This window comes from Dipodomys merriami, unplaced genomic scaffold (assembly GCF_024711535.1).
Source record: "Dipodomys merriami isolate MVZ:Mamm:240054 unplaced genomic scaffold, mDipMer1.0.p SCAF_346, whole genome shotgun sequence".
Classification (NCBI taxonomy): domain Eukaryota; kingdom Metazoa; phylum Chordata; class Mammalia; order Rodentia; family Heteromyidae; genus Dipodomys; species Dipodomys merriami.
Genome location: NW_027205004.1, coordinates 772637 through 800030, shown reverse-complemented (window position 1 = coordinate 800030; position 27394 = coordinate 772637). Strand labels below are relative to the sequence as shown.

General features: G+C 41.9%; 1 protein-coding gene and 1 non-coding gene across 4 annotated transcripts; both read right to left on the bottom strand.

Annotated features, from left to right (window-relative positions):
• Positions 1 to 3008: 3008 nt before the first annotated feature.
• LOC138803706 (sorting nexin-5) lies at positions 3009 to 27348 on the bottom strand. 3 transcript variants are annotated; one of them, XM_069987772.1, is made up of 14 exons: positions 27264 to 27348; positions 26909 to 26992; positions 16661 to 16765; positions 15992 to 16102; positions 14075 to 14196; positions 12502 to 12625; positions 11117 to 11212; positions 9540 to 9645; positions 9376 to 9451; positions 8378 to 8417; positions 8211 to 8297; positions 6811 to 6970; positions 5067 to 5152; positions 3009 to 3741 (listed from the first exon to the last, which is right to left on the bottom strand). In XM_069987772.1, exons 2-14 carry the CDS (start codon positions 26957 to 26959, stop codon positions 3691 to 3693), a joined length of 1215 nt encoding a protein of 404 aa, XP_069843873.1. In that variant the 5' UTR covers positions 26960 to 26992; positions 27264 to 27348; the 3' UTR covers positions 3009 to 3690. The 3 variants fall into 3 exon arrangements, with proteins under 3 accessions (XP_069843873.1, XP_069843874.1, XP_069843875.1); XM_069987773.1 differs by lacking the exon at positions 27264 to 27348 and having other exon boundaries at positions 26909 to 27122; XM_069987774.1 differs by lacking the exons at positions 26909 to 26992; positions 27264 to 27348 and adding an exon at positions 19259 to 19279.
• LOC138803717 (small nucleolar RNA SNORD17) lies at positions 22060 to 22297 on the bottom strand. The gene has a single exon (XR_011365016.1). It is a non-coding gene; the product is annotated as a small nucleolar RNA SNORD17 (small nucleolar RNA).
• Positions 27349 to 27394: the final 46 nt, after the last annotated feature.

Here is a 27394-nt window from a genome sequence, read left to right as displayed (position 1 = left end):
CCAAGTACTTGTTGAAGGAACTGCCACAATTCCAGCCTCTGGGATTATATTCCTCCTGCTCTCTCCCAATGTGACAAGTATTTTAACAAACTGTGCAAAGAGTCATTAAGTACTGCAGACACAAACCAGACTTTAGAAAAACATAGCACAAGGCCTTTTGGAAGCACAGCCAAGTGTTTCCAGTCTTCCAGTCTTAGACTTGGGATTTCCTGTCTTCTTAGGCATTTGCTGGGCAAGCCAAGATTAGTTTTGCCTGAGTAAAGAGTGGGCTTCCCACATGGCCTCTGTGCCTTTTTTTCTGTTCCTTTAGGATTCATTCCATGTATTCCTGGCTCCAGGTTTTCTAACCAGCTACTTGCCTCCCAACACAACTTGAAGATGGGATCATGATACAATTTCAAGGAGCAGAGGTCCTGCAAGCTGTAGCTGGAGCCAGCTGGGCTCTTGAAAGTTAGCTCTGGTTTAGTTCCTACCTTCTTGCCAAGTATCAAAACCTTGCTGACCAGAACTGGGTGAGACAAGGGGGAGCAGGGACTTACATGAATGGCACCAGGAATTACCATAGGCATGGAGCCTGCCTGGATGGGGAATAACTGATCCACAGGTTGACACCCCACCCTATCAGCACCATCTGTTCTTGCTGCTTGGGACATGCCTCACTTAGGATAATTACTAGAAGCACAAACTCCCTCTTATTTATACAATGTGGGAGGGGATAAGCTAACACAAGATCCCCACCAAAATGACAAGAATGAATATGCAAAGTGACAATCGAGTGGGAAGGGGGAAAGCAATGCATTGGCATATATTATGAATAACAAGATCATTCCCATGAGAAACATAAAATAGGCTGGGGGAAGGGAAGGGGCGTAGCTTTTAATGAACAGTTCCTGAGACAAAAGTAGCCAACCATCTTCTACAAAACCTGATATAAATCCCATATCCCAAACTCTGCAAATTGATTCTGCCCACTCCACCAGCAACCTCATTGCCACAAAAATGTACATGGGCAAGAGTTGAAAGGTAGCCATGGGAAATACCCATGGTTGTGAACTTCCATCATAGCTCTTTTGCTGATTACAGGGCCCTCAGAAGCTTAATAAGCTTCCAAGGAGTTTGACAAAGCATGTACAAAAAGCCTTTCAAAGTCCTTCTAAAACAGTCGCCTAAATCATTCACAACTGCCACCTAGCTAAGCTTTTTCAGTGGGTAAGTTGGGGATTGCTAAAGGGTGGCAAAGAGACTGATAGGCCAGATGGAAAAAGTCAGATAATACTCTTGTAAGGAATTCTGCTTTCCTGGTGGAAAAAACACATGTACAGAAGCTTCTCTAACAGCTTGCTACCTACTCTGCTTAACTGTACTAGTTGTCTCCATGGAGGCTACTCCAGGGGCTAGGGGGACAGCTCTGTGGTACTGTTTGCCTAACAAGGACACCTCCCTGGATGCAATCACCAGCAAACACACACATACACACCACCACCACCACCACCACCACCAGAAAAAAAAAAAAAAAAAAACTTTCCCTATTCCAAAAAGAAAACTTGAAATTTATATAATTTACTTATGCAATGGCTGGGAAGGTGGCTCAGTAGTAAAGCGCTTGCCTTGCATGTATGAGGCCCTGGGTTCGATTCCTCAGCACCACATAAGCAGGGAAAAAAAGCCAGAAATGGTGCTATGGCTCAAGTGGTAGAGCGCTAGCCTTGAGCTGAAGAGCTGAGGGACAGTGCCCAGGCCCAGAGCTCAGGCCCACAACTGGACCCAAAAAAAAAAAACAAAAAAAAAACAATTTACTTATAAGACATGACAAAAATAGGAGCTTATACTTTCCATTTTGTTTGGAGGCAATAAAAATATGTATCAATGGGGCTCTGGGAATGTGGGCTCAGTGGGAGAGTACTTGCGCCTTGCATGTATGAGACCCTGGGTTCAATTCCTCAGCACCACACAAACAGAAAAAGCTGAAGTGGTGCTGTGGCTCAAGTGGCAGAGTGCTGGCTTTGAGCAAAAGCATCTCAGGGACAGAGAACCCAGGGCCTGAGTTCAAGCCCCAGGACCAGCCCCCCCCCCCCAAAAAAAGTATCACCGCTGGGCACCAGTGGATCATGTCTACAATACTAGCTACTTCAGTAGCTGAGATCTGAGGATCAAAGGCAACCTGGGCAAGAAAGTCTTATCTACAATAAACCACAGAAAACCTGAAGTGGCGCTATGGCTTAAGTGGTAAGCTCTAGTCTTGAGCTGAAGAGCTCAGGGACAACACCCAGGACCAGAGTTCAAGCCCCATGACTGAACAAAAAACAACAACAACAAAAAACCACTAAGCAAGAACATCCACTAAACCTCCAGTGAATCACTTTAGGAAGTCCATCCAAGCATCAAACACTGCTGTGGTGTTTGTTGCCTGCTTTCCTCCCAGGTACATCACGTGGCCCTAAACTGTTTTGACACCAGGCCAGGAAAATTCTCAGAAGGGCCTTAGAAAGGGAGGTTGTCTTGTGTGACCAGTAATTTTAAGCCCAAAGGATAAAGCCACTGCCTAGAAATACTAGAGCTCGTAGGTAAGAAGGGCACTTCCATCCCTGCTGCAACTGGTACTTAGCCACAAGATGGTGATCTGGGCAACTTAACAGGCCTGCTAGGTTTTCTAAGCTACTCATTAGTACCCCCCCTAAGGCCTGGGCAGGTGGCTGCCCTGGTCTTCACCTGCCACCTACAGGCAAGAAAGCTGATGGCACAGGTGTTTATTTCATCACAGCCACTACATCAAACAATCTTCAATGTACAACCAACAGGATGGGCAAGGCCTACAGGGACACACTCCTGTAGGGCAGAACAAATCAAGATTGTTGGCTGTCACCACCACAGATTAAGTCTGTGCACCATAGCTTTTCTTTAGCTCTCTCACCAAGGCCAATGATCTCTGCTCAGTTGCAATTCTTGGGACACACATTCTGGCCTTGTTTTCTACCAAAAACAAAAACACCCAAAAACTCCATACAGTATCAGGATTTATTATTTTATTATATGCTTTGTAAAAAAAAAAAAAAAAAAAAAAAACAAAACAAACGAAACAAAAAAGGAAAAGCCCAAACATGCATGCTACCCACCAGAGGAAGCTCATCTTTCTTGTGCAGGCCATATTATGTTAATGTGCAAAGCCCTATATACTCCCCACCATTAAATGTTTATGACCCAACTACAAAAATGGAGCTTTAAAGGGTGCATGAAGACAAACAGGAACTTGCCCTTGTTCGAGTAACATCTAAGTAAAGAACCATGATGTAACAGGGAGCAAATGCCAAATGAAGAATTGGAATGTCTGTAAGGGCAAGACTGGTGAGACAGACATGGGCCACATGATTGCTTCTACTTGTTTTCAGAAGGCACATGTCTCCTACACCTGACAATCAACAACTGAGGATGACAGCAGGAGAATCCAGTATTCAGATTCTGCCTACTTTGAGGTATCAAATGCAAGAGGAAAGATTAGTTATATTCAATCCAAGTAGCATGCAATGAAAATTTGTTTAAACCAACATGGTTAAGTGTTAAGATTTTTAGAAATCAATATTATTTATTCACAATTTTAAACTAAAGTCAAGGCTATTTATCTTCTGTGGTAATGATTTAAGTGCAAGTGATGCTGGCTTTCACATTTGTTTCCTTCCTTAAGAGCAAGGCAGATCAGTTGTTCTTGAATAAGTCAATGCAGCTCTGCAGGAGGGAGACATTGTTCTGGGGGGAAAGAAAATCAACAAATAAACCAAATATCAAAGTCAAGGTAAAGTAACCTGCTCTAGACTCTAAATATACTCAAGAATGAAACACACACTCTGACACAGCTTTTCTCATGAAACATGAAATCAAAAGTAGGGTGGGGGACATCCCTTCACTAACTCCCTAAAATTTTAACTACCTATCCTTTCCCAGTTTAGCCAGAGAGTTCCTCTGAGGGGAGGGCCTGCGAATGCTGCCTGGGAGTGGGCACTGGGAGTCCAGTGCAATCATACAATCATACCACTCACTTCTGCAAGGTCTTGCTCAGCCTATAAAAGATCTGCTGGTAGTCAAGTTATGGGCAAGATTTCAAATTAAATCAAGACTTTTTAAATGCTCATCACAAAATAAAGACATACAGTAAACTTAAAATGCCAAGTACTTCATGGCTATGAATTATATTTTAAAAACGGTATTTTCAAATGGTTACAGATTGACAAGAAGTTGGAGTAATTAAGAATGGAGAAAACGGATCAAATATTTTTTTTTGTGGTGAAGCTCAATCCCAAGTCCTTATTATTGCTGAACTCTAACCTCGACCCAACAAGCATAAGCACCTAATATTCCTTTTAGAAACCCATACTTACATATACCCAGACCAAATAAGATTACTGTATTTTAAAACAAAAACGTTTGCAAGCTGCTGAATAACCAGATTTGAAGATAGAGGTTCAAAGTGAGTTCCCCCCAAAGCCAAGCAAAAACATCAAACTCTGAGTCTACCTCTGACACTGGTACATGCATACATATGCACATGTCTACATATATACACACAGAGGCACACACCATGAACACCCAAGATACTAAATAACTTCTGGTAATTGAGACAAGCTTTTGCTTTGATCTTAGGCATGCCTCAAAATATGTGATTTTCCTCTGAAAAATTCACAAGTTACTAAAGCAGACTCTTTAGAAGAATGGCCTGTAAACAGGCAAGGAGAAACTAGACTCTTGCTCCTAATCCTAGGTACTAAAAGCAGGGCTGAAAGTGCGGCTTAAGTGGCAGAGTACAGGCGAGTATACAGACCTGAATGCAAACCACAGTAGAGGATGGGGAGGGCAGGGGAACAAGAATGCTCTGTATTGCAAGGTAATATATTTTGGTTTGCAGAAGAAACTCCCACTGACCACTCCCATACACTAAATACCATTACAGATCAACACCAAAAAGCTAAAAGAAAATCCCATCTACCTAACACTAGGACAACAAATTAGGATATTAAACCTCCATCCCTGCCACAAAAAAAAAGTTCACTAGAGTTGTTGGCTCAGTTAACACTTACTCTGGCGTGCTTTATTTCCAGTTCAGACATTTCAATTAGGTTCTTTCTAAATGCTGCTACTCTCTTCCGCTTGAAATTTATTAGTTCTATGGTGAGAAAAAAAAAAGATTAAAAAAAATCAAGTTGACCTTCAAATGCACTGCATCTTCCAAATATCCTTAGAAATTATCTCCAGAACTTTCTTGAGTCACCACTGAGACACATTAGATGTGGTATGGTTACAGCTATGTGCTTCTTAAATGGACCAAGTTTTATCCAAAGGTACTAATGTGCAGGGAAAAAGTGGAATGGGATATAAGCCATAACATTACCAATGTCCTCAGAACAGTGAACTCTGTAAGACATCATATAATGCCAACAATCTCATGAAAAAGGCCCAGCAACCAATAATCTTGGTGGAAATACAAACTAAAACTTCAAGAAGCTATTCCTCATCTGTAAGAATGTTTTATCAAAACAAAAAAAAAGTAGCATGACTGGTAGAGAAAATTAGGCATTTGCATTGAAGACATGAAAATCAATACAAGGAAAATGGAAATTCTTCAAAACTAAAAAATTCGACCTCTAGGAACATATCCAAAGGAATTAAAATCAGTATGGATGAAATGGATGCCTGTATCCTAAGAGAACATAATGTCCAAAAGTTTACCTATCTAGGGACAAAGTTGCAGTGCAATAGTAAAGTATTTGCCCAACATGTATACACACTGGGTTTGATAGCCAGCACTACATAGCACCAAAAAACAAAAACCCACCACAAATACAGGAACAAGTAAGGGATAGTGGTATGTCTACAATGTCTACAAGACAGCCTAAGATACAAAGCAAGACCCTATCTCATTTAAAAAAAAGGGTGGGGGGAGGGGAGACTCCTTGAAGAAATGGTCAACTAGAGTAAAAACATCCATGATACTTTTAACTCCAATTAAGCATCCACCAAAAAGCCAAAGTGAAAATGTGGCTCAAGTAAGTGGTAGAGCACAAGTCTTGAGCAAGCTTGAGCTTGAGTTCAAGCCCCAGAAGCTGCACAAACACAAAAAATAAAGCCAGTATTGCTGGGTGCCAGTGACTCACACGTGTAATATGAGGTATTCTGGAGGCTGAAATCTGAGGATTGTAGTTTCAAACCACCTGAGGCACAAAAGCCTGCAAGACTCTTAACTAGCCAAAAACTCCAGACTGGAGCTATGGCTTAAGTAGTAGAAAATTTTTAAAAGCTCAGTGACCACACCCAAGTCATGAATTCAAGCTCTAAAACGGGCATAGAAAAAAGTCATGTATATAATCTAATTTCCTCTGTCCAAGAACTCAGATATGTATTTATGAGCACACACAAGGATACATATAAGTAAGCAAATAATAAAGTAGATGGGGGCTGGGAAGGTGGCTCAGTGGTAGAGCACTTGCCTTGCATGCTCGAAGCCCTGGGTTCGATTCCTCAGTACCACATAAGCAAAAAGAAAAAAGCCGGAAGTGGCACTGTGGCTCAAGTTGTACAGCACTAGCCTTGAGCTTAAGAGCTGAGGGACAGCGCCCAGGCCCAGAGTTCAGGCCCCACGACCGGACCCAAAAAATAAATAAATAAATAAAGTAGATGGGTTGAACACAAAACACAGGGTTAGATAACAAGACTAAATATTCTACAACTGACATACATTCCCAGCTCTAGATATTGGTTGGTAATTCTCACTACTTGTGTTCTCTATAAATAATTTCAAAATAAAAGTGCAGAAAAATATTCTACCTTCTTTTGCAGATTCAGAAAGTTGTTCAAATTTCTGGCAGCATTCCTGCTGATGTGCCTCAGCCAACTTGACATCTTTGCTTTTTAATCGGGCCTTGTCCAAAGCTTTATTTGAGTTTTCATAGTCAATGAGGGCTTTGGTGCGCCTGTATAAGAGATCCTGAGAAGAAAATTAACAATACAACAAAAAAAATCTCTGGTATACACAAAGCTCTGGGTTTAGCGCTCTACACTCCCCCACCCCCCCCATAAAAAAGTTAAGGTAGATTAGCACGCTATTTGTACATGGATCTCGACCATCTACTGAAATTTTGCCTATGGACCAGATGTTAAAACTAAGCAAGAGTAAAAACATGGGTATTTTTCTAGTTAATTCAATAACTGAAAATTACTTAAGAATGTGAAATAACATGATCCTGTCCAGCACAATCCACGTCTGAAAATCTTCCCTGGGATCCAATCTCATGTTTGCAATCTTATGACAAAGCACAAATTACCACAAATATCTAAAAGTGGCAATTATGTGCGCAATATAAAATGGGTAACGCAATTTTTTAAAAACTGCATGAAACAAAATAATTGTCAAAGCTCAGTAAAGCATAATCTACTTTTGTAATGCTTTTTGTATGAAATATTTTGTGAATTTTTTTTTGGGTCGGTCATGGGGCTTGTCCCTCTATTCTTCAGCTCAAGGCCAGCACTCTACCACTTGAGCCACAGCACCACTTCCAGCTTTTACTGCTTATGTGGTGCTGAGGAATTGAACCCAGGGCATCATGCATGCAAGGAAAGCACTCTACCACTGAGCCACCGTCCCAGCCCCCTCCGTGAAAATTTTTTAATGAGCTTTTAAGTCAGAAAATAAAATCTAAAGAATGTTTAAAATGTCTAAGAGGGCTGGGATGGTGGCTCAGTGGTAGAGTGTTTGCCTTGCATGCATGAGGCCCTGGGTTCGATTCCTCAGCACCACATAAGCAGAAAAAGCTGGAAGTGGTACTGTGGCTCAAGTGATAGGGTGCTAGTTGAATTGCTGAGGGACAGTGCCCAGGCTGAGATCAGGTCCCACAACTGGCCAAAAAAAAAGAAATAAATAAAATAAAATAAAATGTCTAAGATTAAGACAACAGGACAAAAGCCTCCTCAGGTCAAAATGTAAATGAGGAAAGAATAAAACAATCCCAAACATTATTATATTTACCTCTTAAGCCTTAATTACAATGATGCATACAAAAAAGGGGCATAATACAAGGAGATCTGGTCAATGTCTACCTTCTTCCCTACCCCACCCCCCCCCCACTTTTTTTTATTTCAAAAAAGGAAATCTCTAGCATTAAATTCTGCTCATGGTACCATGGTCTAGCACTGATGTGTTAGTTAAACAATTCCCTCCCTCTTCTTACCTTTGCGGCCTCTATGTTGAGCATGTAGTATCGGAGTAGCTCTGTCAGCTTTAAATCTTCATCTGATGAGACTCGACCCTCTATTTTCTATTAAAAAATAAATAAAAGTCACAGTCCATTCGCTCAAGAAATCTACAATGATAACTATGAAGAACAAAAATTCTTACCCTAAGTTTTTCAAATAGTTCAGCAACTTTCAACAGGTACCTGAAAACAATGTTGTAGGTTAAAGATCTTAAACTTGATATCAGGGATGAACTTAAGATATGAATGGAACTTTAGGATTAATTACCAAACAAATGTTAATTACAATTCTCTTAAATAGTAGAGCACATTTACATTGCCCCACTCATTAGCATCATGCTTAAGTCCAGGATGATTCTTATTAACAAGGTTATGAGGATCACCATGGGTGTTACCTATCAATAAATATTGCCATCTTGGTTGCTATATAAACCAGCCTTTCAACCTCAAGTCAGAGGAAGTATGCCAATGTGCAGAGGTAGTATGCCGATGTGCAGAGGTAGTATTTGGAAAAATACAGAAGTAGCCGGGCGCTGGTGGCTCACGCCTGTAATCCTAGCTACTCAGGAGGCTGAGATCTGAGGATCGCGGTTCAAAGCCAGCCCGGGCAGGAGAGACCGTGAAACTCCTATCTCCAATAAACCACCAGAAAACCGGAAGTGGCGCTGTAGCTCAAGTGGTAAGAGTTCAAGCCCACGACCGACAAAAAAAAAAAAAAAGAAAAGAAAAAAGAAAAATACAGGAAGTGTACAAGATGGAGAACTCATGATAAACACTTAGAGATCAGTATGTGGTGGTTTGAAGCCTGTTTGGGCACCAAGGCAAGACTCTGCCATTTAAAAACAAAGGACAGACAGATCATTACCAGAGAATATGGCAATAGCCAATTGTCACAGACAAATTTTCCTCAATATAACAGAAATGTATTCCTTAAAAGCTGCTATATTTCACTTCCTTACAACTGTCAGAAGTACCTTATGTACAGAGGGTAAGATTGGATACTAGGAGGTATCTGTGGAGCTTGTGCTTCAGTGTAGAACCCAAGCCATAGAGAGTAGTCAAGAGCTACTTTTAACTATACTGTTCAGTCCTTATCCATTCATTATAAGGTTGGGGAAATGTTATTCTAACAAAGTCTTACTTTTTGATGACAGTGGGCTCTTCTAAGGCCAGGCTATGCAAACAGGCAGCAGTGTGGATATAGTCATCAGCAACATCTAGAGAAACAAGCACAGCCCTTTTAGCACAAGAAAGTAGATATGTTAGCAAAGGTCTTCTAAGTGGCCAGTGGGAAAAGGTATTTACTTTTATGAGATCTGGTCATTTTGTCTGCTTTAGCACAGGAATCCTTGATCCTGTTGTAATAGTTAATGAGGAAATTCTTTTCTTGCTCAAAGAAGTCATCTACCTCCTAAAAATAAGGAAAAAAGAAACAGGCAGACATTCTTAAGAATATGAGTATTTCATATTGCAAAATATTTTGGGTAGAATACTTGGGAAGTTGAAGATTGTAAGTTCAAGGCTAGTCTGTGTTCAAACAGTCCAGATACTGCTTTCTCGCCCCCCCTACAGGCATTAGTGGTGGATACACATAACACTACCTACTCAAGATGCTAAGATCTGAGGATTACAGTTCAAAGTCAGCCTGTGAGACTTACCTACAAATAACTAAACCCCCCCGCCAAAAAACAAAGGTGGAGCTGTGGTTCAAATGAGAGAGCACCAGCTTTGTAACACAAGCATAGAGACGAGGCACAGCCCAAGCAGAGACCAAACATCAGAGTTCAAGCCTCAGGACTAACATACACAAAAACTAACCTGCACAGGTTAAAGCTCAAAGGTAAAGTTCTAATTCAAGACGAAAAAAAGGTAAATTTATACTTTTTCTTATTTGATACCCCAAGACCGTGTGCCAGTAGCACAATTATGTTGAAGAGCAACTGGCTAGCCAATAGACAACAAGCTCTGGTAATGCCTTCTGAGACCTCTACTCTACTAGTAGTGGTTCTGTACAATGGGACACTGCTTCCTTGACAACTTGATCTTATATGTATATTGCTGGGTTATTAGTTTTAAAAAAATATGTTGGGTCTGGGAATGTGGCTTCGTGGTAGAGTGCTTGCTTAGCATGCAGGAAGCCCTGGGTTTGACTCCTTAGCACCACAAACAGAAAAGGCCAGAAGTAGCACTGTGGCTCAAGTGGTAAAGTGCTGGACTTGAGCCCAAAAGCATAAGGGGCATCACCCAAGGTTCAGTTCAAACCCCAGAGCTAGCACAAAAATGACTATAGAATGAGACATCTGGCAGGCAGTCACTGGTCAGGGATAAACATCACATATGCATGGATACACTTTGTGTCTAAAGTTCCTTGGTTTAACAGTGATCCCCCACTACTCAGCACCTATGTTCTAGGCTTCCTATTCAAATCTTGAAGAAGTAAAACATCAGATAGTAAATGTTAATAATGACAACTTAAAAGAAAGAGGAAAGCCCTGAAAAGAAAACAAGCTGTATCTATTAATGCAGTGAGACAAGTTTGGTTTCTTAATCATGGCAGGTAAGGTCTGTCATATGTACATATCATGTGCTCATCTACCTGTCAGCTATGTGGTTCAGTTACCACTTTGGAGAACATACTTTTTCCCTCAGATAACTGAGTAACTTCTACCCTATGGGATAGGTAAAAAGTTGAAATACTTAAGCATGGAAAGACTCATTATTACCTCTCTAAAGAGAACTAGGTATTTTGAAGAAGTAAGTAAAAATATATGAAAACAGCCAATTTCAAACAACCCAAGTATATGTTATCTTATAAATATCACTTTCCAAGAAATAAGACATTTATTCCTACAAAATTAGTTTTCTCAGTGCCAACTCCTTACCTTAACTCCAGAGAAAAGGACTTCATCAGCACTTTTTACAACACTTTTAAAAAAGCCACCAAACATCTCTTTGGTATTTTTCCGTCTGACGCTTAGCTAGAAAATGAGATTCCAAACCAAAAAAAGGGCTTATTGTAAGTGTTCTAGGATCTTCAGTTCTAATTAATTCCAATTAATGCTTCTTACTAGTATAGGCACACACTACAGAATTTAAAACATCTTAACCTAAGAAATACCCTAAATAACTATGTAGACAACAAGGCTTAGAGGCTTTTCAATCTTTAAGAGGACCAGTTTTTTTTCAATACATTGTTTTTTGAAAAACTTTCTGGGTTAGGATTTGTCTTACAAATATTAAGAAGTAATGTAAGGGGCTGGGAAGGTGGCTCAGTGGTAGAACGCTTGCCTTGCATGCATGAGGCCCTGAGTTTGATTCCTCAGCACCACATAAGCAAAAAAGAAAAAAGCCGGAAGTGGCGCTGTGGCTCAAGTGGTAGAGTGCTAGCCTTGAGCTGAAGAGCTGAGGGACAGTGCCCAGGCCCAGAGTTCAGGCCCAAAACTGGACCCCCCCCCAAAAAAAAAGAAAAACAAGAAGTCTTGTTTTTAATATCAGCTCTTGGAAGATTGAGACAGGAAGATCATGAAATGTTTTAAGGCCAACCCAGGCAATACAGCCAATTGCTACATAACAGAACACATCTCAAAAAAATAAAAATGCTCAGCACCAGTGACTCATACCTGCAACCCTAGCTACACAGGAGGCCCAGACTTGAGGACCACAGTTAAAAGTTATCTCCAATTAACCACTCAAAATCCCAAAGTGGAGCTGTGGCTCAAAGAAGTAAACTGATTTGTTGAATAGAAACTCCTTTGTAGAACTACTTATAGATAATAAAAATATCTAACATGAAAAAAAAAAGAGTAGTATTTCAAAAAGAAAGGTATCCAGGAAGAAATAAAAAGATTCTAAGGTTACCAAACTTAATGGGAAAATACTTGTCTTTGGAAGAATGACATTTTTATAATAGATATATGCACAAAGCAGCATTTAAAATTTTTTCCATTGATACAGTATGTTCACAAAAAATAAAAATTTTAAAAAAAAATTTCCATTGTTTTTACATTCCTTTTTTTTTTCAGTTGTTTTTATAAAGGTGATATACAGGAGTCACAGTTACAAGTCAGGTAATGAGTACTTCTCTTTTTGGACAATGTTACCCCTTCCCTCACTCTTCTATATATATTGTTAGTAAGGATATTTTTTCTAAGGATAATTGTTTCTATACTGTTGCTAAGGATATTTTTTCTCCAAAAGGAATAAAGTATTTTTGATAGTAAGTAATGCATTTCAGCTGGACCATGGGAAGGAAATAAAATTGCCTTACATCTTGATCATATTCCAGAAACACATGGAAGTTTCTATCTTTACTAAGAACAGGATGAGATGAAAGTCGCTGAAGAAAGACTTCATGGGAGGACACAGTCTTCTTAAAGACAGCTAGATACTCACTGAAAAGACAAGAATATACAAAATTCAGCTAGCATTATTCAACTATCTGACCAATACCACTAAACTCCTGGTTAACTGATGTCACTAAGTTAAATACTGTAATTGGGCCAAAATAATATTTAGGTTTAACTTGGAATCTCTTAAATAAGACAGCTACCATTTTGGAATCTGTGGAATGAATCAATGAAGGAATCAATAATGTATTACCATCAGCTGCCTCAAGCCAGAACTTAGACCTACATGCCAATTGTTTGTTGTTGTTGGTCATGGGGCTTGAACTCTGTGCCTGAGCGCTGTTTCTCAGCTCTTCAGCTCAAGGCTAGCGCTCTATCCCTTGAGATACAGCACCACTTCCGGTTTTCTGATGGCTTATTGTTTTTCTTGTTTTTTTGTTTTTTTTTGCCAGACGTGGGGTCTGAACTCTGGGCCTGGGCACTGTCCCTCAGCTCTTCAGCTCAAGGCTATCACTCTACCACTTGAGCCACAGTGCCACTTCCGGCTTTTTTCTTTTTTCTTATGTGGTGCTGAGGAATCGAACCCAGGGCCTCATGCATGCAAGGCAAGCGCTCTACCACTGAGCCACCTTCCCAGCCCCATTCTGATGGTTTATTGGAGATAAGAATTTCACAAGAGTTTCCTGCCCAGGCTGGCTTTGAACTATGATCCTCAGATCTCAGCCTCCTGAGTAGCTAGGATTACAGGCGTGAGCCACCGGTACCCGGCTCAGCACATTTGCTTCTAGTAGTAATGTATACACACAGATGGTGCATAATAAGGTTTGGGAATTAACAAGAGTTATACAGTAGATTTATCTAAATGTACACAATGTAGGCATAAAGGTCATTAAGCTTCCTAATTATAAGAACCTGAAAATTAAACTACCTGCTTGGTTGTTTACTGGTAAGCTAGTCCAGACAGGCAATATGTGCCAAGACACTTAGTATGAATACTTCCTCTTGGAAATACCACTGCTAAAATTGACACCTTAATTCCAACAGATTGATAATGGAAAGAATGGAAAGAGGTCCTTTTTAAGCTAAGAATCCACCAGGAAGTTGGGTGTAGGTGATTCACGCCTGTAATCCTAGCTACTAAGGAGGCTGAGCAAGATCTGAGGATCCACACGGGCAGGAACATCCTTGAGACTCCAATAAACCACCAGAAGTGGTGCTATGGTAGAGTAGTTGCCTTGAGCTGAAGCACTGAGGGACAGCACCCAGGCCCAGAGTCCAAGGTTTATTGGAATAAGAGTCTCACGGCTTTCCTGCCCAGGCTGGTTTTGAACCGCAATCCTCAGATCTCAGCCTCCTGAGAGCTAGGATTACAGGTGTGAGCCACCCAGCTTGCTGTAACTTTTTTTTAGAGAAGTTGTTAGATTTTTCCCATTCATATTCACAGAACACATTTTCTAATTTTCACACAAAAAAGGCCAAAGAAAATCTACTTACGCTTCTAGTTCTTGTTTCATCTTGGCAAATTCTTCTTTGGTCATAGACCCTTCCCCCTCTCCCAGTTTCTGCATTTTCTCTCGAGGGCCATCAAAGTCTGGTTTTGTAGGAGCTGGAGGAATCTGCAGCAGATGCAGTGCAGTAACTTGTGAACACCTTTCCCCAGTTGTAAATGCTAACCGGTTCCACACACAGCTTTTGCTATCACAGATGGCCACCACAGTCAAGTAGCTAAGTCAACTGTAATTTCACTGAAACCATTTTCTCTCTGATCACTTAACGGTCATCAAAATAATTTGAGTCCCAATGGATAATCCTTTAGCTTCTCACTTTTTGATAGGGGACATATCTCAGTGGTAAAAGCACTTGCCTGGTTTTGTACACACAATGCCATTTTAAGCCCAGTACCACACACACAAAAAGTACTATATACTAATACAGCTAGTGTCAGTGGCTCACACCAGTAATCCTCAGGAGAATCAAGGTTTAAAAGCAAGTTAGGGCAGGAAAGCCTGTAAGACTTATTGCCAATTAACCACCAAAAAGCTAGAAGTGAGGGGCTGGGAAGGTAGCTCAGTGGTAGAGTGCTTGCCTAACATGCATAAGGCCCTGGGTTCGATTCCTCGGCACCACATAAGCAGAAAAGCTGAAAGAGGCGCTATGGTTCCAGTGGTATAGTGCTAGCCTTGAGCTGAAGAGCTGAGATAGCGCCCAGGCCCAGAGTTCAGGCCCCACGACCGGCAAAAAAAAAAAAAAAAGCTAGAAGTGGAGGTATGGCTCAAGTGGGAGAGCACTAGCCCTGAGCAAAAACTGGGACAGGGCTGGGAAGGTGGTTCAGTGGTAGAGTGCTTGCCTTGCATGCATGAGTCCCTGGGTTAGATTCCTCAGCACCACATAAGCAGAAAAAGCCAGAAGTGGCACTGTGGCTCAAGTGGTAGAGCACTAGCCTTGAGCTGAAGAGCTGAGGGACAGCACCCAGGCCCAGAGTTCAGTCCCCATGACTGCCCCCCCCCCCAAAAAAAAACACTGTGGGAGAGTACCAAGGCTCCAAGTTAAATCCCCAGGACTATCACACTGCAAGTACTAATTTTGGTTGATTACTGAAGTATGTCCTAAGCTTGGTGCTGGTAGCTTACATCAATAATCCTACTTACTCAAGAAGCTGAGATCTAAGCATCAAAATTCCTCCAATTAGCTGGGCGCCAGAGGATCACCATTCAAAGCCAGCATTGGCATGAGACTCCTATCTCCTCCCCCCCCAAAAAAATCACTCAAAACCAAAGTGGCGCTGTGGCTCAAGCAGTAGAGCACTGGCCTTGAACTGAAGAGTCCAGGGATAGCACCCAAGCCCCATGATCAACCAAAAGAAAAAAAAAAAGATTCCTCCAATTATAGCCATCAAGAAGCTGGAAATGAACAAGTGCCTCAAGTGGTAGAAAGCCAGCCTTGAGCAAAAATACAAAGTGAGAGCCAGAAACACTGAGGGCTCAAACCCCAGTACCAACACAAAAACAGAAAGATTCTTGGCAGGTAATACGTACTTAATTCTCACTTTAAATCAGCTAAGATAACTCATCTTCAGTGCTGATACCTGGTCTCCTTCATTACTGTTGTATTGGCAATGTTCTCTTATATATCAATTCTAATGATGCCTGAAGATACCATAGAAAAATAAAGCCTAAGTTGGTTAAGACTTTAATACTTAAACTGTTTACCCTTAAAGCTTATTTTATATGCTTAATCTCATAACTCCAGCATTATTCTCCATGTATTAACAGTCTAAAAGAATTAATGACTCTAGAATTACTTTGTACAACCAGTTATAAAAAATAGGTTAAGTACCCTTAAACATACATAATAGAAATAGCAAGGTAGATGGAAATAGGTTAATTACTTATTTTTTTTAAATGCACTCACAATAAGTCCAGCATAGTCCGTTGTTTCAATAAGTGTGTCGTGTAACCACACAAAGTCTTCATGTTGCCTTGTAACAGAAAACTCTGGGCTCTGAAACACGGGCAGTGTGGTCTGTAAAGAAAGAAGTGGTAACATTACCTGATTAAGTGTCTTGGGTTTCCTGGGGCTGTACCATGGGAAAATTCTGCATAATACAACATCACATTAAGATACAAATAAACAAAGCTGTAACACATGATCCTATCACCACTATAAAAACTATAGCTAAGACACAACATGGTCTGTAAATAACTTTTTTCACCATTCTCTTCCTGACCATAAACATAAAAATCTACTAGTAAAAATATGAAGTTACCAGTTACTCCCAATTTAAAAGTACAGTTGCTGTTTTAAAGAAGTCTAACCTACTGTTTACTCAGCTTCACTTTCATTCCAGTGAATTAATTTCATTTACTTTGAACAGGTCAACAAGCAGAAACTATGCAGCCTGTTTTCATGCTCACCCCTAAAAAACTCAAGTATTACAGATCAGGCTAAAGTACCAAGAGAATTTACTTCAGAATTAGAATGTTATTAGCAGTGCCCCCTTGATTCAAATTTAAAAACAGGCTGAAAATTTGTACTATGTAGACAAGACACTTCAGGCTGTACTTTGCCTAGTAAGCTTACCTTAGTGTGCACTGTAAATTTGACCTTATCTCGCTCACTGAGTGCATCAGGTATGTCGATCTGAAGTGAGGGATCAATGTTCAGGTCTACAGACACAGATCTCAGCTGAAACACATTATTGTATTATTAGTCTCAAACTGACTTCAACCCTAAAAAGTTTGGGAAGAGTTAAAGTCTCTCTCTCTCTCTCTCTCTCTCTCTCTCTATATATATATATGTATATGTATACATACACACAAAAATGATCTTCAGATTTAGGAAACTTGCTGTTTAATCCATGTGATGAGAGTATTCTTGCAACCTGAATAGACCAATTGTATGATTGTAACATGGACACACATGAGAAACATATTTAACTATATACTCCAGTGCACACAGTGGATTACTAGCTTCTTACATAAATGGCAATATTCAAAGAACATCCAAAATCCATCAATTACACCAAAGATCTGAAAGATGACTCTGGAAAAACCCATGATGGCAAAGAGTCACACAATATAGGACCTGAGTATAGAAATAAGTGGACCAGGGGCTGGGAAGGTGGCTCAGCAGTAGAGCGCTTGCCTTGCATGCCTGAGGCCCTGGGTTCGATTCCTCAGCACCACATAAGCAAAAGGAAAAAAGCCGGAAGTGGCGCTGTGACTCAAGTGGTAGAGTGCTAGCTTTGAGCTGAAGAGTTGAGGGGCAGAGCCCAGGCCCAGAGTTCAGACCCCACGACCGGAAAAAAAAAAAAAAAAAGAAAGAAAGAAGTGGACCAACTTATATCCAGAGATTTGTAGCAAACAACTAAGAAATCTGATGGGAAGGGTGAGGAAGCTGGAACCTGGAAGATCAGTTTGAGGCCAGTCCAGACAGAAGTCTGTAAGAATCCATCTCCAAAATAACTAGTTAGAGCAAAAGAACTGGGTACTAATGATTAAAAGAGTAGGGAGAATAGTAACAATTCTTATTTCCCCATTCCTTTTGCTCTATTACCAAAATAGTAAAGAAAAATCACCACAACTCTCTAGATTATGTAAAACAGAAGGCGAGGAGGAAAGCTAGAGCTAAGTGGATAAAAATATACAATATCAAGAATACACTTTAGTTTCTAAGTAAGTAAAACATCTGGTCCAATCAGCTATAGCCTAAATACAAAGCTGGTTGCTAGTGCCTCACATCTATAAGTCTAGCTACTTAGGAGGCTGAGATCCATCCGTGGATCTTTGAAGCCAGCGCAGGAGACTCATCTCTAATCATCAAAAACAAACATGTGACTAAGGAAAGAAAAGTCAAATTGTAGAAAAAAAATCCTACATTGCCACAGTTATGGCTTTCCTCCTAGAAGCCTCAAGTTCTGTAAGTAAGCCATGAACAGTGGAACAAACCTGTAATTCCACCATTTGAAATGCTGATGCAGGAAGACCATCAGGTTGTGGAGGTGATACTGAGCTATGCCATTGAGACTATCTCAAAGAGCTGTGGACAGAACTTCATTTCAACAGCAACTATTAATGAAGATCACAGCATAATCTGGTCAACTTCTGGACCCAAGTACTGTTTCTTCAAAATGTACTCTTGATAATTGGCATGAAATATCACCGTCCACAAGACATTATAATCACTCCAGTTTTGATCAATTTCTGTCAAAAACAAAGCTTACTTCCTTCGGATAAATTACTGTTGGGTAAATACTGCCTTCAAAAATCCTAACAATAAAAAATAAATAAAAATTTAAAAAAAATCCTAACAAGGGGCTGGTAAGGTGGTTCAGTGGTAGAACACTTGTCTTGCACGCATGAGGCCCTGGGTTCGATTCCTCAGCACCACATAAGCGGAAAAAAAAAAAAATCCTAACAAATAAATCTAAAGTGTTCCATTGCTGACTAAAGAAAAATGCCCATGCCACCTATTCTAGGTTTTAGTGATAACTCATAACTTCCCAATATAACAAGAAACCTTCCCCAGAAGTCATTTTTATGTAGACATACCATTTCATACAGTTTTTAAACACAAAATCCCAACCACTTGGAATTTTTTTTTGGCCAGTCCTGGGGCTTGAACTCAGGGCCTGGATGGACACAGTCTCTGAACTTCCTCTGCTCAAGGGTAGCATTCTACCACTTTGGGCCTTTTCTGTTTATGTGGTACTGAGGAGTCAAATCCAGGCTTCATCATGCTAGGCAAGCACTCTACCTTAAGTCACATTCCCAGCTCTGAAATTGATACTCCTAAGCACTGAATAAGCAAGTAACACTTAGCATTACCTATTTTGGGTCTTTAAAAAAAAAAACTTATGATGGGGCTGGGAAGGTGGCGGCTCAGTGGTAGAGTGCTTGCCTTGCATGCATGAGGCCCTGGGTTCGATTCCTCAGCACCACAAAAGAAAAAAGAAAAAAGCTGGAAGTGATGCTGTGGCTCAAGTGGTAGAGCGCTAGCCTTGAGCTGAAGAGCTATGGGACAGTGCCCAGGCCCAGAGTTCAGGCCCCAGGACCGGACCCCCCCCCCCAAAAAACATGAAAAGCCAGGCACCAGGAGTTCCCCCCACCTTAATCCTAGCTACACTCAGGAGAGGCTGAGATCTGACCCAGCTGGCAGAAAAATCCCTGTGAAACTTACCTCCATTTAATCACTCCAAAACTGGAAATGGGGCCTCCTAGCTACTCAGGAAGCTGAGCTGAGGATCACGGTTCAAAGCCAATCTGGGCAGGGCAGGAGAGTCTGTGAGACTCTTATCTCCAAGTAACAACCAGAAAACTAGAAGTGGTGCTGTGGCTCAAGTGGTAGAGCGCTGGCCTTGAACTGAAGAGCTAAGGGACAGCGCCCAGGCCCAGAGTTCAAGCCCCATGGCCGACCAAAAAAAAAAAAAAAAACCCTGGAAATTCAATCACCAATTCCATTGCCACCAACCACCAAATGGGTTATCACTGTAGCATATAACCATTCAGATAAAGGTAACACTAACAAGGAAGAAAAACTGCAAAATTCTAGGATCTTCTAAGTCAGCATTTGTGTCCTCATTCTGGAAACATCAAGCACAAGTTCAGCATTCTTTTTTTTAATGCTTAGTCAACAAAACAAACGCCCTGCTGTCCCATGCCACAGTACTTGCTTAAATAACCCAACAGACCTAAGGGCAATAATGGCAATCTTCTAGCAAATACACAGCCCTGCTGGCCACTGAGCCTTGAATAAGCATTATAAAATACCCAGAATGGTTATTTATTTATTTATTTATTTATTTATTTATTTATTTATTTATTTATTTATTTGGCTGTCATGGGACTTGAACTCTAAGCCTGGGCACTGTCCCTAATCTCTTCAGCTCAAGGCGCTCTACCACTTGAGCCACAGCACCACTTCCCAGAATGGTCATTTATATATCAAGAAAAGGCAGGTAAAGCAGACCTTCAGCATGTAGTTTTACCTGTTTTTCATTAGTCATTTGGGAGAATCAGATTTTTTTTTTTGGCCAGGCCTGGGGGGCTGGAACTAAGGGTGGGCCTGGGCGCTGTCCCTCAGCTCTTTTGCTCAGGGCAAGCACTCTACACTTGAGCCACAGTGCCACTTCCTGTTTTCTGGGGTTAATTGGACTTTCCTGCCCAGGCTTTGAACCAGGATCCTCAGATCTCAGTCTCCTGAGTAGTTAGGATTACAGGCGTGAACCATCAGTGCCCAGCCGGCAATAAAAATTTAAGTATTATAGATGACTCTCAGATTTCTCTAAGAAGAGTTTTATTATATGTCCATTTCAGATCCTCTCAGCTGCCAATGTACTTCCCTACCATGTCCTCCTAGGAAAGGTAAGGGATGAAGAAGCATTGTGGCATTTGGAAGCAATGTTTTAACTATTTTCAAAAAATCTAAGAATGGGGTGTAACAAATCTCAGCAGTGCAAGGCAGAAGGATAAAGAATTTCAGGAGGGGCTGGGAAGGTGGCTCAGTGGTAGAGCACTTGCCTTGCATGCTCGAGGCCCTGGGTTCGATTCCTCAGCACCACATAAGAAAAAAACCAGAAGTGGAGCTGTGGCTCAAGTGGTAGAGTGCTAGCCTTGAGCTGAAGAGCTGAGGGACAGCACCCAGGCCCAGAGTTCAGGCCCCACGACTGGACCCAAAAAAAAAAAAAAAGAATTTCAGGGTAGCACAGGCTACATAGCAAGACTATCTTAAAGAAATCTGAGTATTTTTGGCAGGACCAATGCACTTTCTGGCTAAAAATACTCTATCTCCCAGCTGCATCCTAAACATTTGCAGCACAACAATCCTACAGAACTCAAGGTGTTACTCACCAGTCTTTCAGGTAATTATAAGTCATTCAGGCATTAGACTTAGTATCAGCAACATTCTCTTCAAAAAGTTTACTGATGGGTTGGAATTGTGGCTTAGTGGTAAGAGTGCTTGCCTAGCATGCATGAATCCCTGAGCTCCAGACTTCAGTATTACATAAACAGAAAAAGCTGGAGGTGGCCCTGTGGCTCAAGTAGCTCAAGAGTGCTAGCCTTGAGCAAAAGAAACACAGGGACAGTAGCCAGGCCCTGAATCCAAGCCCCAGGACTGGTTAAAACACACACACACACACACACACACACACACACACACAGACACACACACACACAGACACACACAGACACACACACACACACACAAACACACACACACACGCAGATGGCAAAGCAGACAGGCACCCATGGTAATCCTACCAACACTAGTAGGCTTAGATCTAAGAATCGAGATTCAAAGCTAGGCTGGCAGAAATTCTCCAATTATCCGCCAAAGAGCTGTGCAGCTGCAATGGTAGAGTGCTAACTTTGAACAACAACAAAAAAAACCTTACTGGCAAAGCCTAGGCACTGAGTTTAAGCAACAGGACCAGCACAAGGGGAAAAGGATGTACCAAAAACATTGTATTAACTTTTGCAAATAAGATCCACAGGATATGTGCTTATGAAACGTTTGTTTCAACTCAAAAAGGAAATGTTCTGTGATACTAATACCATAGCCTTTCTCTTGGTTTAAAAAGGCTAAAATGTCTCAAGATACTCTGAACTGTTTTTCTCCTATCTTGACACTGGTTCATGGACAACAATGAAATCACTTCTTAAATACTATACTAGTTGCCATTACAGAACTCACTCTCACCATTCCCTCCCACTAGTTCTCTTTAAGGCCTGAAATCACAACTTTGTCCTCACAAACACAACTAAGAACTTATGGAAGACTTCAAATTAACATAAATAACCATGAATAAGGTGTGGTTCATGCCTGTAATCCTAGCTACTCAGGAGTCTGGGATCTGAGGATCATAGTTCCAAGCCAGCCTGGGCAGGCAAGTCCATCTTACCTCCAAGGCCCTGAAGACCCCACAAATAAAGAATTAAATCACTTAGGTACAAGGTTAAAAATAAGATGGGCTGCAGGCAGTGATCAGATTTTCACCACTCATCTTGGTGAGATAGGACCCAATGGGACCCATCCCTGCTGACACCAACCATTCCTCCCAGTAGAATCCCAACACACAAGCAGCCCACAATAGAACACTGTAGGCTGCAAGGCATTTGGAAACTACATAGACCTAAGTTCCTAGAACAGGAACTAAAGCCTGGTAAGAAGGTCAATGCAGCACACTCAGCGAATGGATAAACTGAATCATCATGTCACAAGGCTGCAAGCCCACAAACTAGCCAAATCTCTCAATATGGCACCAAAAGCAATTATGTTCATCTACAACCTTAAATAACTAATTTCAAGTTAAGAAACCAAATCGTTCACTTTTGGGGCTGGGTCTGGGCACTGTCCCTGAGTTCTTTAGCTCAAGGCAAGCACTCTTACCACTTGAGCCACAATATCCCTTCCTGTTTTTCTGGAGGTTAATTGCAGATAAGAGTTTCAGAGTTTCCTGCTCTAGGCTGGCTTTGAATATTGATCCTCAGATCTCAGCCTCCTAAGTAGCTAGGATTATAGGGGTGAGACTCCAGCACCTGGCTTCATTGGCTATTTTTTAAATGAGTTCACAAATATTATGTCATAGAAATCCAACAAGGAACCAGGGTGATTCTGCTTACAGTGAAAACTCTAACCAATTTTTTATTCAAAGATAAAGCCCTTCATCTACTACCCAAACCATGTATATTTAGTATGTACAGACTATCATGACACTCCTGTACTTATATACACTAATACTTCTTTAAAATAATTTTAAAAAATAGCCTGAAAAAAGTAGAGACACTTTTAATAGTATTTAAGACTGCCACATTAAAACCTAGCACTGGTGGTTCATGCCTTTAATCCTTGCTAATCAGGAGGCTGAGATCTGAGGATCATGGCTTAAAGGCAGCCCAGGTAATAAAGTCCACTTAGCTCCAATTAACCACCAGAAAACTGGAAGTGGTGTTGTGCCCAAAGTGACAGAGCAAAAGCATTGATCAAAAGAGCTCAGGAACAGTGCCCAGGCATCAAGTTCAAGCCCCACAACCCAAGAAAAATCTGTAAACTTATAGTGTAGTCAAATTAGGATTAATCAATGATACTTTAAGGAAAAAAAAGGCCTGTATAGCCACCTTCCTTTCTAGATCAAAAAGAAAAGGCAAAGCTTTGGTGGCTCATACTACTCAAGAGGTTGAGCTTAAGGATTAAAGTTCAAAGCCAGCCAGCGCAGGAAGTTCCATGAGACTCTTTTATATATATAGCCGTAAGAATTCACTAATCACATATCTGAAAAGAACCTTGCAACAAATGGGCACACTAAGACTACCCTGGTACAACTTGATTGACTCCCCCCCAAATCCTATCATTTTAGAAAGGGTGGATTTGATTTTGGATCCAACTCTTCGCAATTTCGTCCTGAAACCATAAACATGTAGGTACATCATGACTTGTTCAAGTACTATGTTCATAATTGGGACACTGAAGACACAGTGTGCAAGTTACTGGTCCAGAACTAAGGTGTGGACAACACTGATAAACAATACTTCCTGGACTGTACAAAAAAAAAAAACCAACTTCAGTTTAAAAAAAGAGGTTAAAGAAAAAGAAGTAATTGTGGCTTTGCTATGGTACTGGTCAAAGTTCAAGACTGTCCCTACACAGAACGGTCAATGGAGTAAACTAACACTAGTAGCAGCTTCTACAAAAACTGGATCCACCTAACACAAGTTATGGCTAATTTTTTTTTTTGTCGGTGGTGGGGCTTGAACTCTGCCTGGGCGCTGTCCCTGGGCTCTTCAACTTGAGGCAAGTGCTCTACCTCTTGAGCCACAGTGCCACTTCCAGTATTCTAGTGGTTTACTGGAGATCAGTCTCACAGACTTTTCTGCCCAGGCTGGCTTTGAACCATGATCCTCAGATCTCAGCCTCTTGAGTAGCCAAGATTACAGGCATAAGCCACCAGCCCCCAGCTTGGTTAATTATTTTTTGGCAAGCTGTTTCTCCAGTTAAAAAGGGTACCGGTTGGTTCACACCTGTAACCCTAGCTACTCAGGTGGCTGAGAGCTGAGGATCCCAGTTAATTGGAGACTTGGCTCCAATTAACTATCAGAACACCAGAAGTGGCGCTGTGACTCGTGGTAGAGCTGCTTGCTTTGAGCTGAAGAGCTCTGGGATAGTGCCCAGGCCCAAAGTTCAAGCCACAGGACCCACCAAAAAAAAAAAAAGGCATCAGGCAAAGCAGAGTTATCTTGCACATGCAAGTACCAGAGAAAAGCACCTACTTTGTTTCAAGACAGCATCTGTAGTCCAGGCTGGCCTTAAACCTGATATCCTCCTGAGTAGGGAGATTACAAATGTGTTAACATACTAACAATAGCTTTTCCTTTTTTTTTGTTTTCAACTTACTTCAGTCTATTCATAATTACAGAGAAATCTAAAGCTCTTCAGAACCTAGGCAAACTCCCAGAAGGCAATGAGGACTAAAAACACTAATGCCACTGCTATTGCACTTCATTTGCCCTAAGTTAAATAGGAATAATTCGTTCCAAAAGATCCTACAAGACACACTGAACCTAAAAGTAGACACCTAAATACAATGCCAAACCAATGACTTTCAGTAAATGGAATGATGACAAATCTACAAGTTGCTAAATGACTGAAGACAAAGTCTGAAAAATCTCCATTTCCCCACCACACCAGCTAAAAATCTGAGACATCTGAAAACTTTCATCCAGTCCACATGAACTGAGGACAGTAGTACTCTTCGAAGCTACCATAAAGTAGGGGCCACAAGAGTTCGTTTGGTAACTAGAAGCTAGACACATTGAAATCCTTTCAACATAATCAAAATGTTGAAATCCTTTCAAAATAATCAAAATGCAATTATATTAAAAGAAAATTAAAAACTGAGACCAGAGCTCAATAATAGGGCAAAGCACATGATTAGCAAGAATAAAACCATGTTTGGCTTCCCACCACAGGAAAAACAATATTTAAACACTGATTAAAAATCAAGTATTTCGGGCTGGGAAGGTGGCTCAGTGGTAGAGTGCTTGCCTTGCATGCCTGAGGCCCTGGGTTCGATTCCTCAGCACCACATAAGCAAAAAGAAAAAAGCCGGAAATGGAGCTATGGCTCAAGTGGTAGAGTGCTAGCCTTGAGCTGAAGAGCTGAGGGACAGCGCCCAGGCCCAGAGTTCAGGCCCCACGACCGGGCCCAAAAAAAAAAAACAAAAAAAACAAAAAAAAATCAAGTATTTCAGTGCAAGTGTGTCCCAACACTTGGGACTCCTGTTACTGTTTTACACTAGTCACAACGCAAACGCCCTTCTGTTCACTGTAAAAGCATCTAGACATGATCCTCTAACAGCACAGTACTAGTATCAAAGGAGGCAGCATAAAATGAAGTCACATGTCAAGAGTAGTAATTTACTTATCTCTTCTGCAATCCCACTTTTTGCACTATGGAAATTGACAAAGCCCCTTTACCAACTAAAGTCAGGAGGCATTTCATACTTTTCAAAACCCTCAGATTTTGCTTAAGAACCAGGGTAGTAAGTCATCTTAAAGACTCAGTTGTGACTAAAGATAAGAACTAAGGCTCAGCGGTAGAGTGCTTTTGCCTTGCATGCATGAGGCCCTGGGTGCGATTCCTCAGCACCACATAAGCAGAAAAAGCCGGAAGTGGTGTTGTCGCTCAAGTGTGCTGGCCTTGAGCCGAAGAGCTAAGGGGACAGCGCCCAGGCCGAGTTCACGCCTACGACCAACCAAAAAAAAAAAAAAAAGAACTAAAGTGATAAAGGTCTTTTGCATGGCTGATTCTGATCAAAATTTTTACTCAAAGGTGCCAGACACACAAATAATCAACATTCTTACCCAGTTTGTCTACATTTGGCAGGGAGAAGAAAACTTTATATAGAGTGCTCCATTAAGAGCTTCCAAAGAAATACAACACCCCAATCAAGAACCTCCCTGGTACAAGGCACTATTTCAATAAGTAGTAACAATGATACCCTTGTTGGAAGAATCCAGTTGCTTAGTACGCAAGAATTTAACTGGAAGAAAAAGCATTTCTCCATTCAAAGACAGTTCTAAAGGGTCCAAGTTTCTCTTGATCGCCTGGTAATGTTTTTAGACTTAAGTTTTTGTCGTTAAAAATGGTGTGGATTCTGCCCACACGATTGTGGCTCAACCCAGTATGTTATGCAAAATAGGACTCACATTTAAAGAAGCAATAAAAGCGTGGAGACTTGTCAGTCTTTAATTGGCAATAACGTTATTACATTAATAATCTTTTTGGACCGGACCTCAAGAAACGCGCGACCTTTGAAACACAAGTCCAGTAAGTATTTAAGCACCAACTCAAAATCACGCTGGGAAGCACGTAGCTTCTTCTATGAAGTTGCAAGTGACACGCTACAGATTCGGGATGGAATTTCCCCAGTAGTTCAAGCAAAAGGAGGTGAGACGCCGGTTTTGGAGGAACCAAGCCGGTGCCGCTGGCACGTTAAAGGACTTGTAACGTTCACCTTCCACTCAACCACGGAGCCACCGTATTAAGTCTTAAAATACACACTATGGGGTCTCCAGGGATTAGTCCACCACGCCTGGCCGAGGGTCTTGCTCGACCACTGCGGACGCGCGTGTCTGGCCCTGTTCTCGGAGGGAATCGGGGAATCCACTGAGAACGCCCGGAGACGCGTGGGAGAGCCAAGGGGGGTCATCTCAGGCCTTTCAGGACCTTCCTGCTCTGCGGAGGGCCGCAAGCAGCGAAGAGCCCCCCCCCCGGGAAAGGGAGCGGGGAGCAGAACACCCCGGACTACGGAATCGGAGTGGAGGACCTCACCTTGCTGCGGTCCTCCTCCTGCTGCTGCAGCACCTCGGGAACCGCGGCCATGGCGACGCGGACCTCGAGCTGGGGCGGCCTGGGCTGTGCGAGGAAAGAAGAGGCTGGGCCGCCGCCGCCGCCGCCGCCACCTCCGCCGCCGGGGTGCCTCTCAGGGGCGGCCGCGGCCCCGGCCCCGGCCCCGCCTCCGCTGGCCTCCCTGCCCGACGGCAGCCTGGAGACCGCGGGACTCCGCCACCATCCCAGCAGCCCCGGGAGCAGGCGAGCAGCAAGCCACGTGCTTCCCCAGAGCGGCCTCCCCCGTCCCCGCTGCCGTCCATCTTGGAGCCGGGCAAAGAAGCAAGCCGGAGCCTACCCTCGCTCCGCACCACACGAAGACCGCACAAGACCGCACACCCGAGACGGAGACACCGAGACGAGGAGCCTCGGGGCCTCTCTCACGGAGGAACGTCCCGGAAAAAAAGAGCGCGCTCGCCAGCGCGGTGG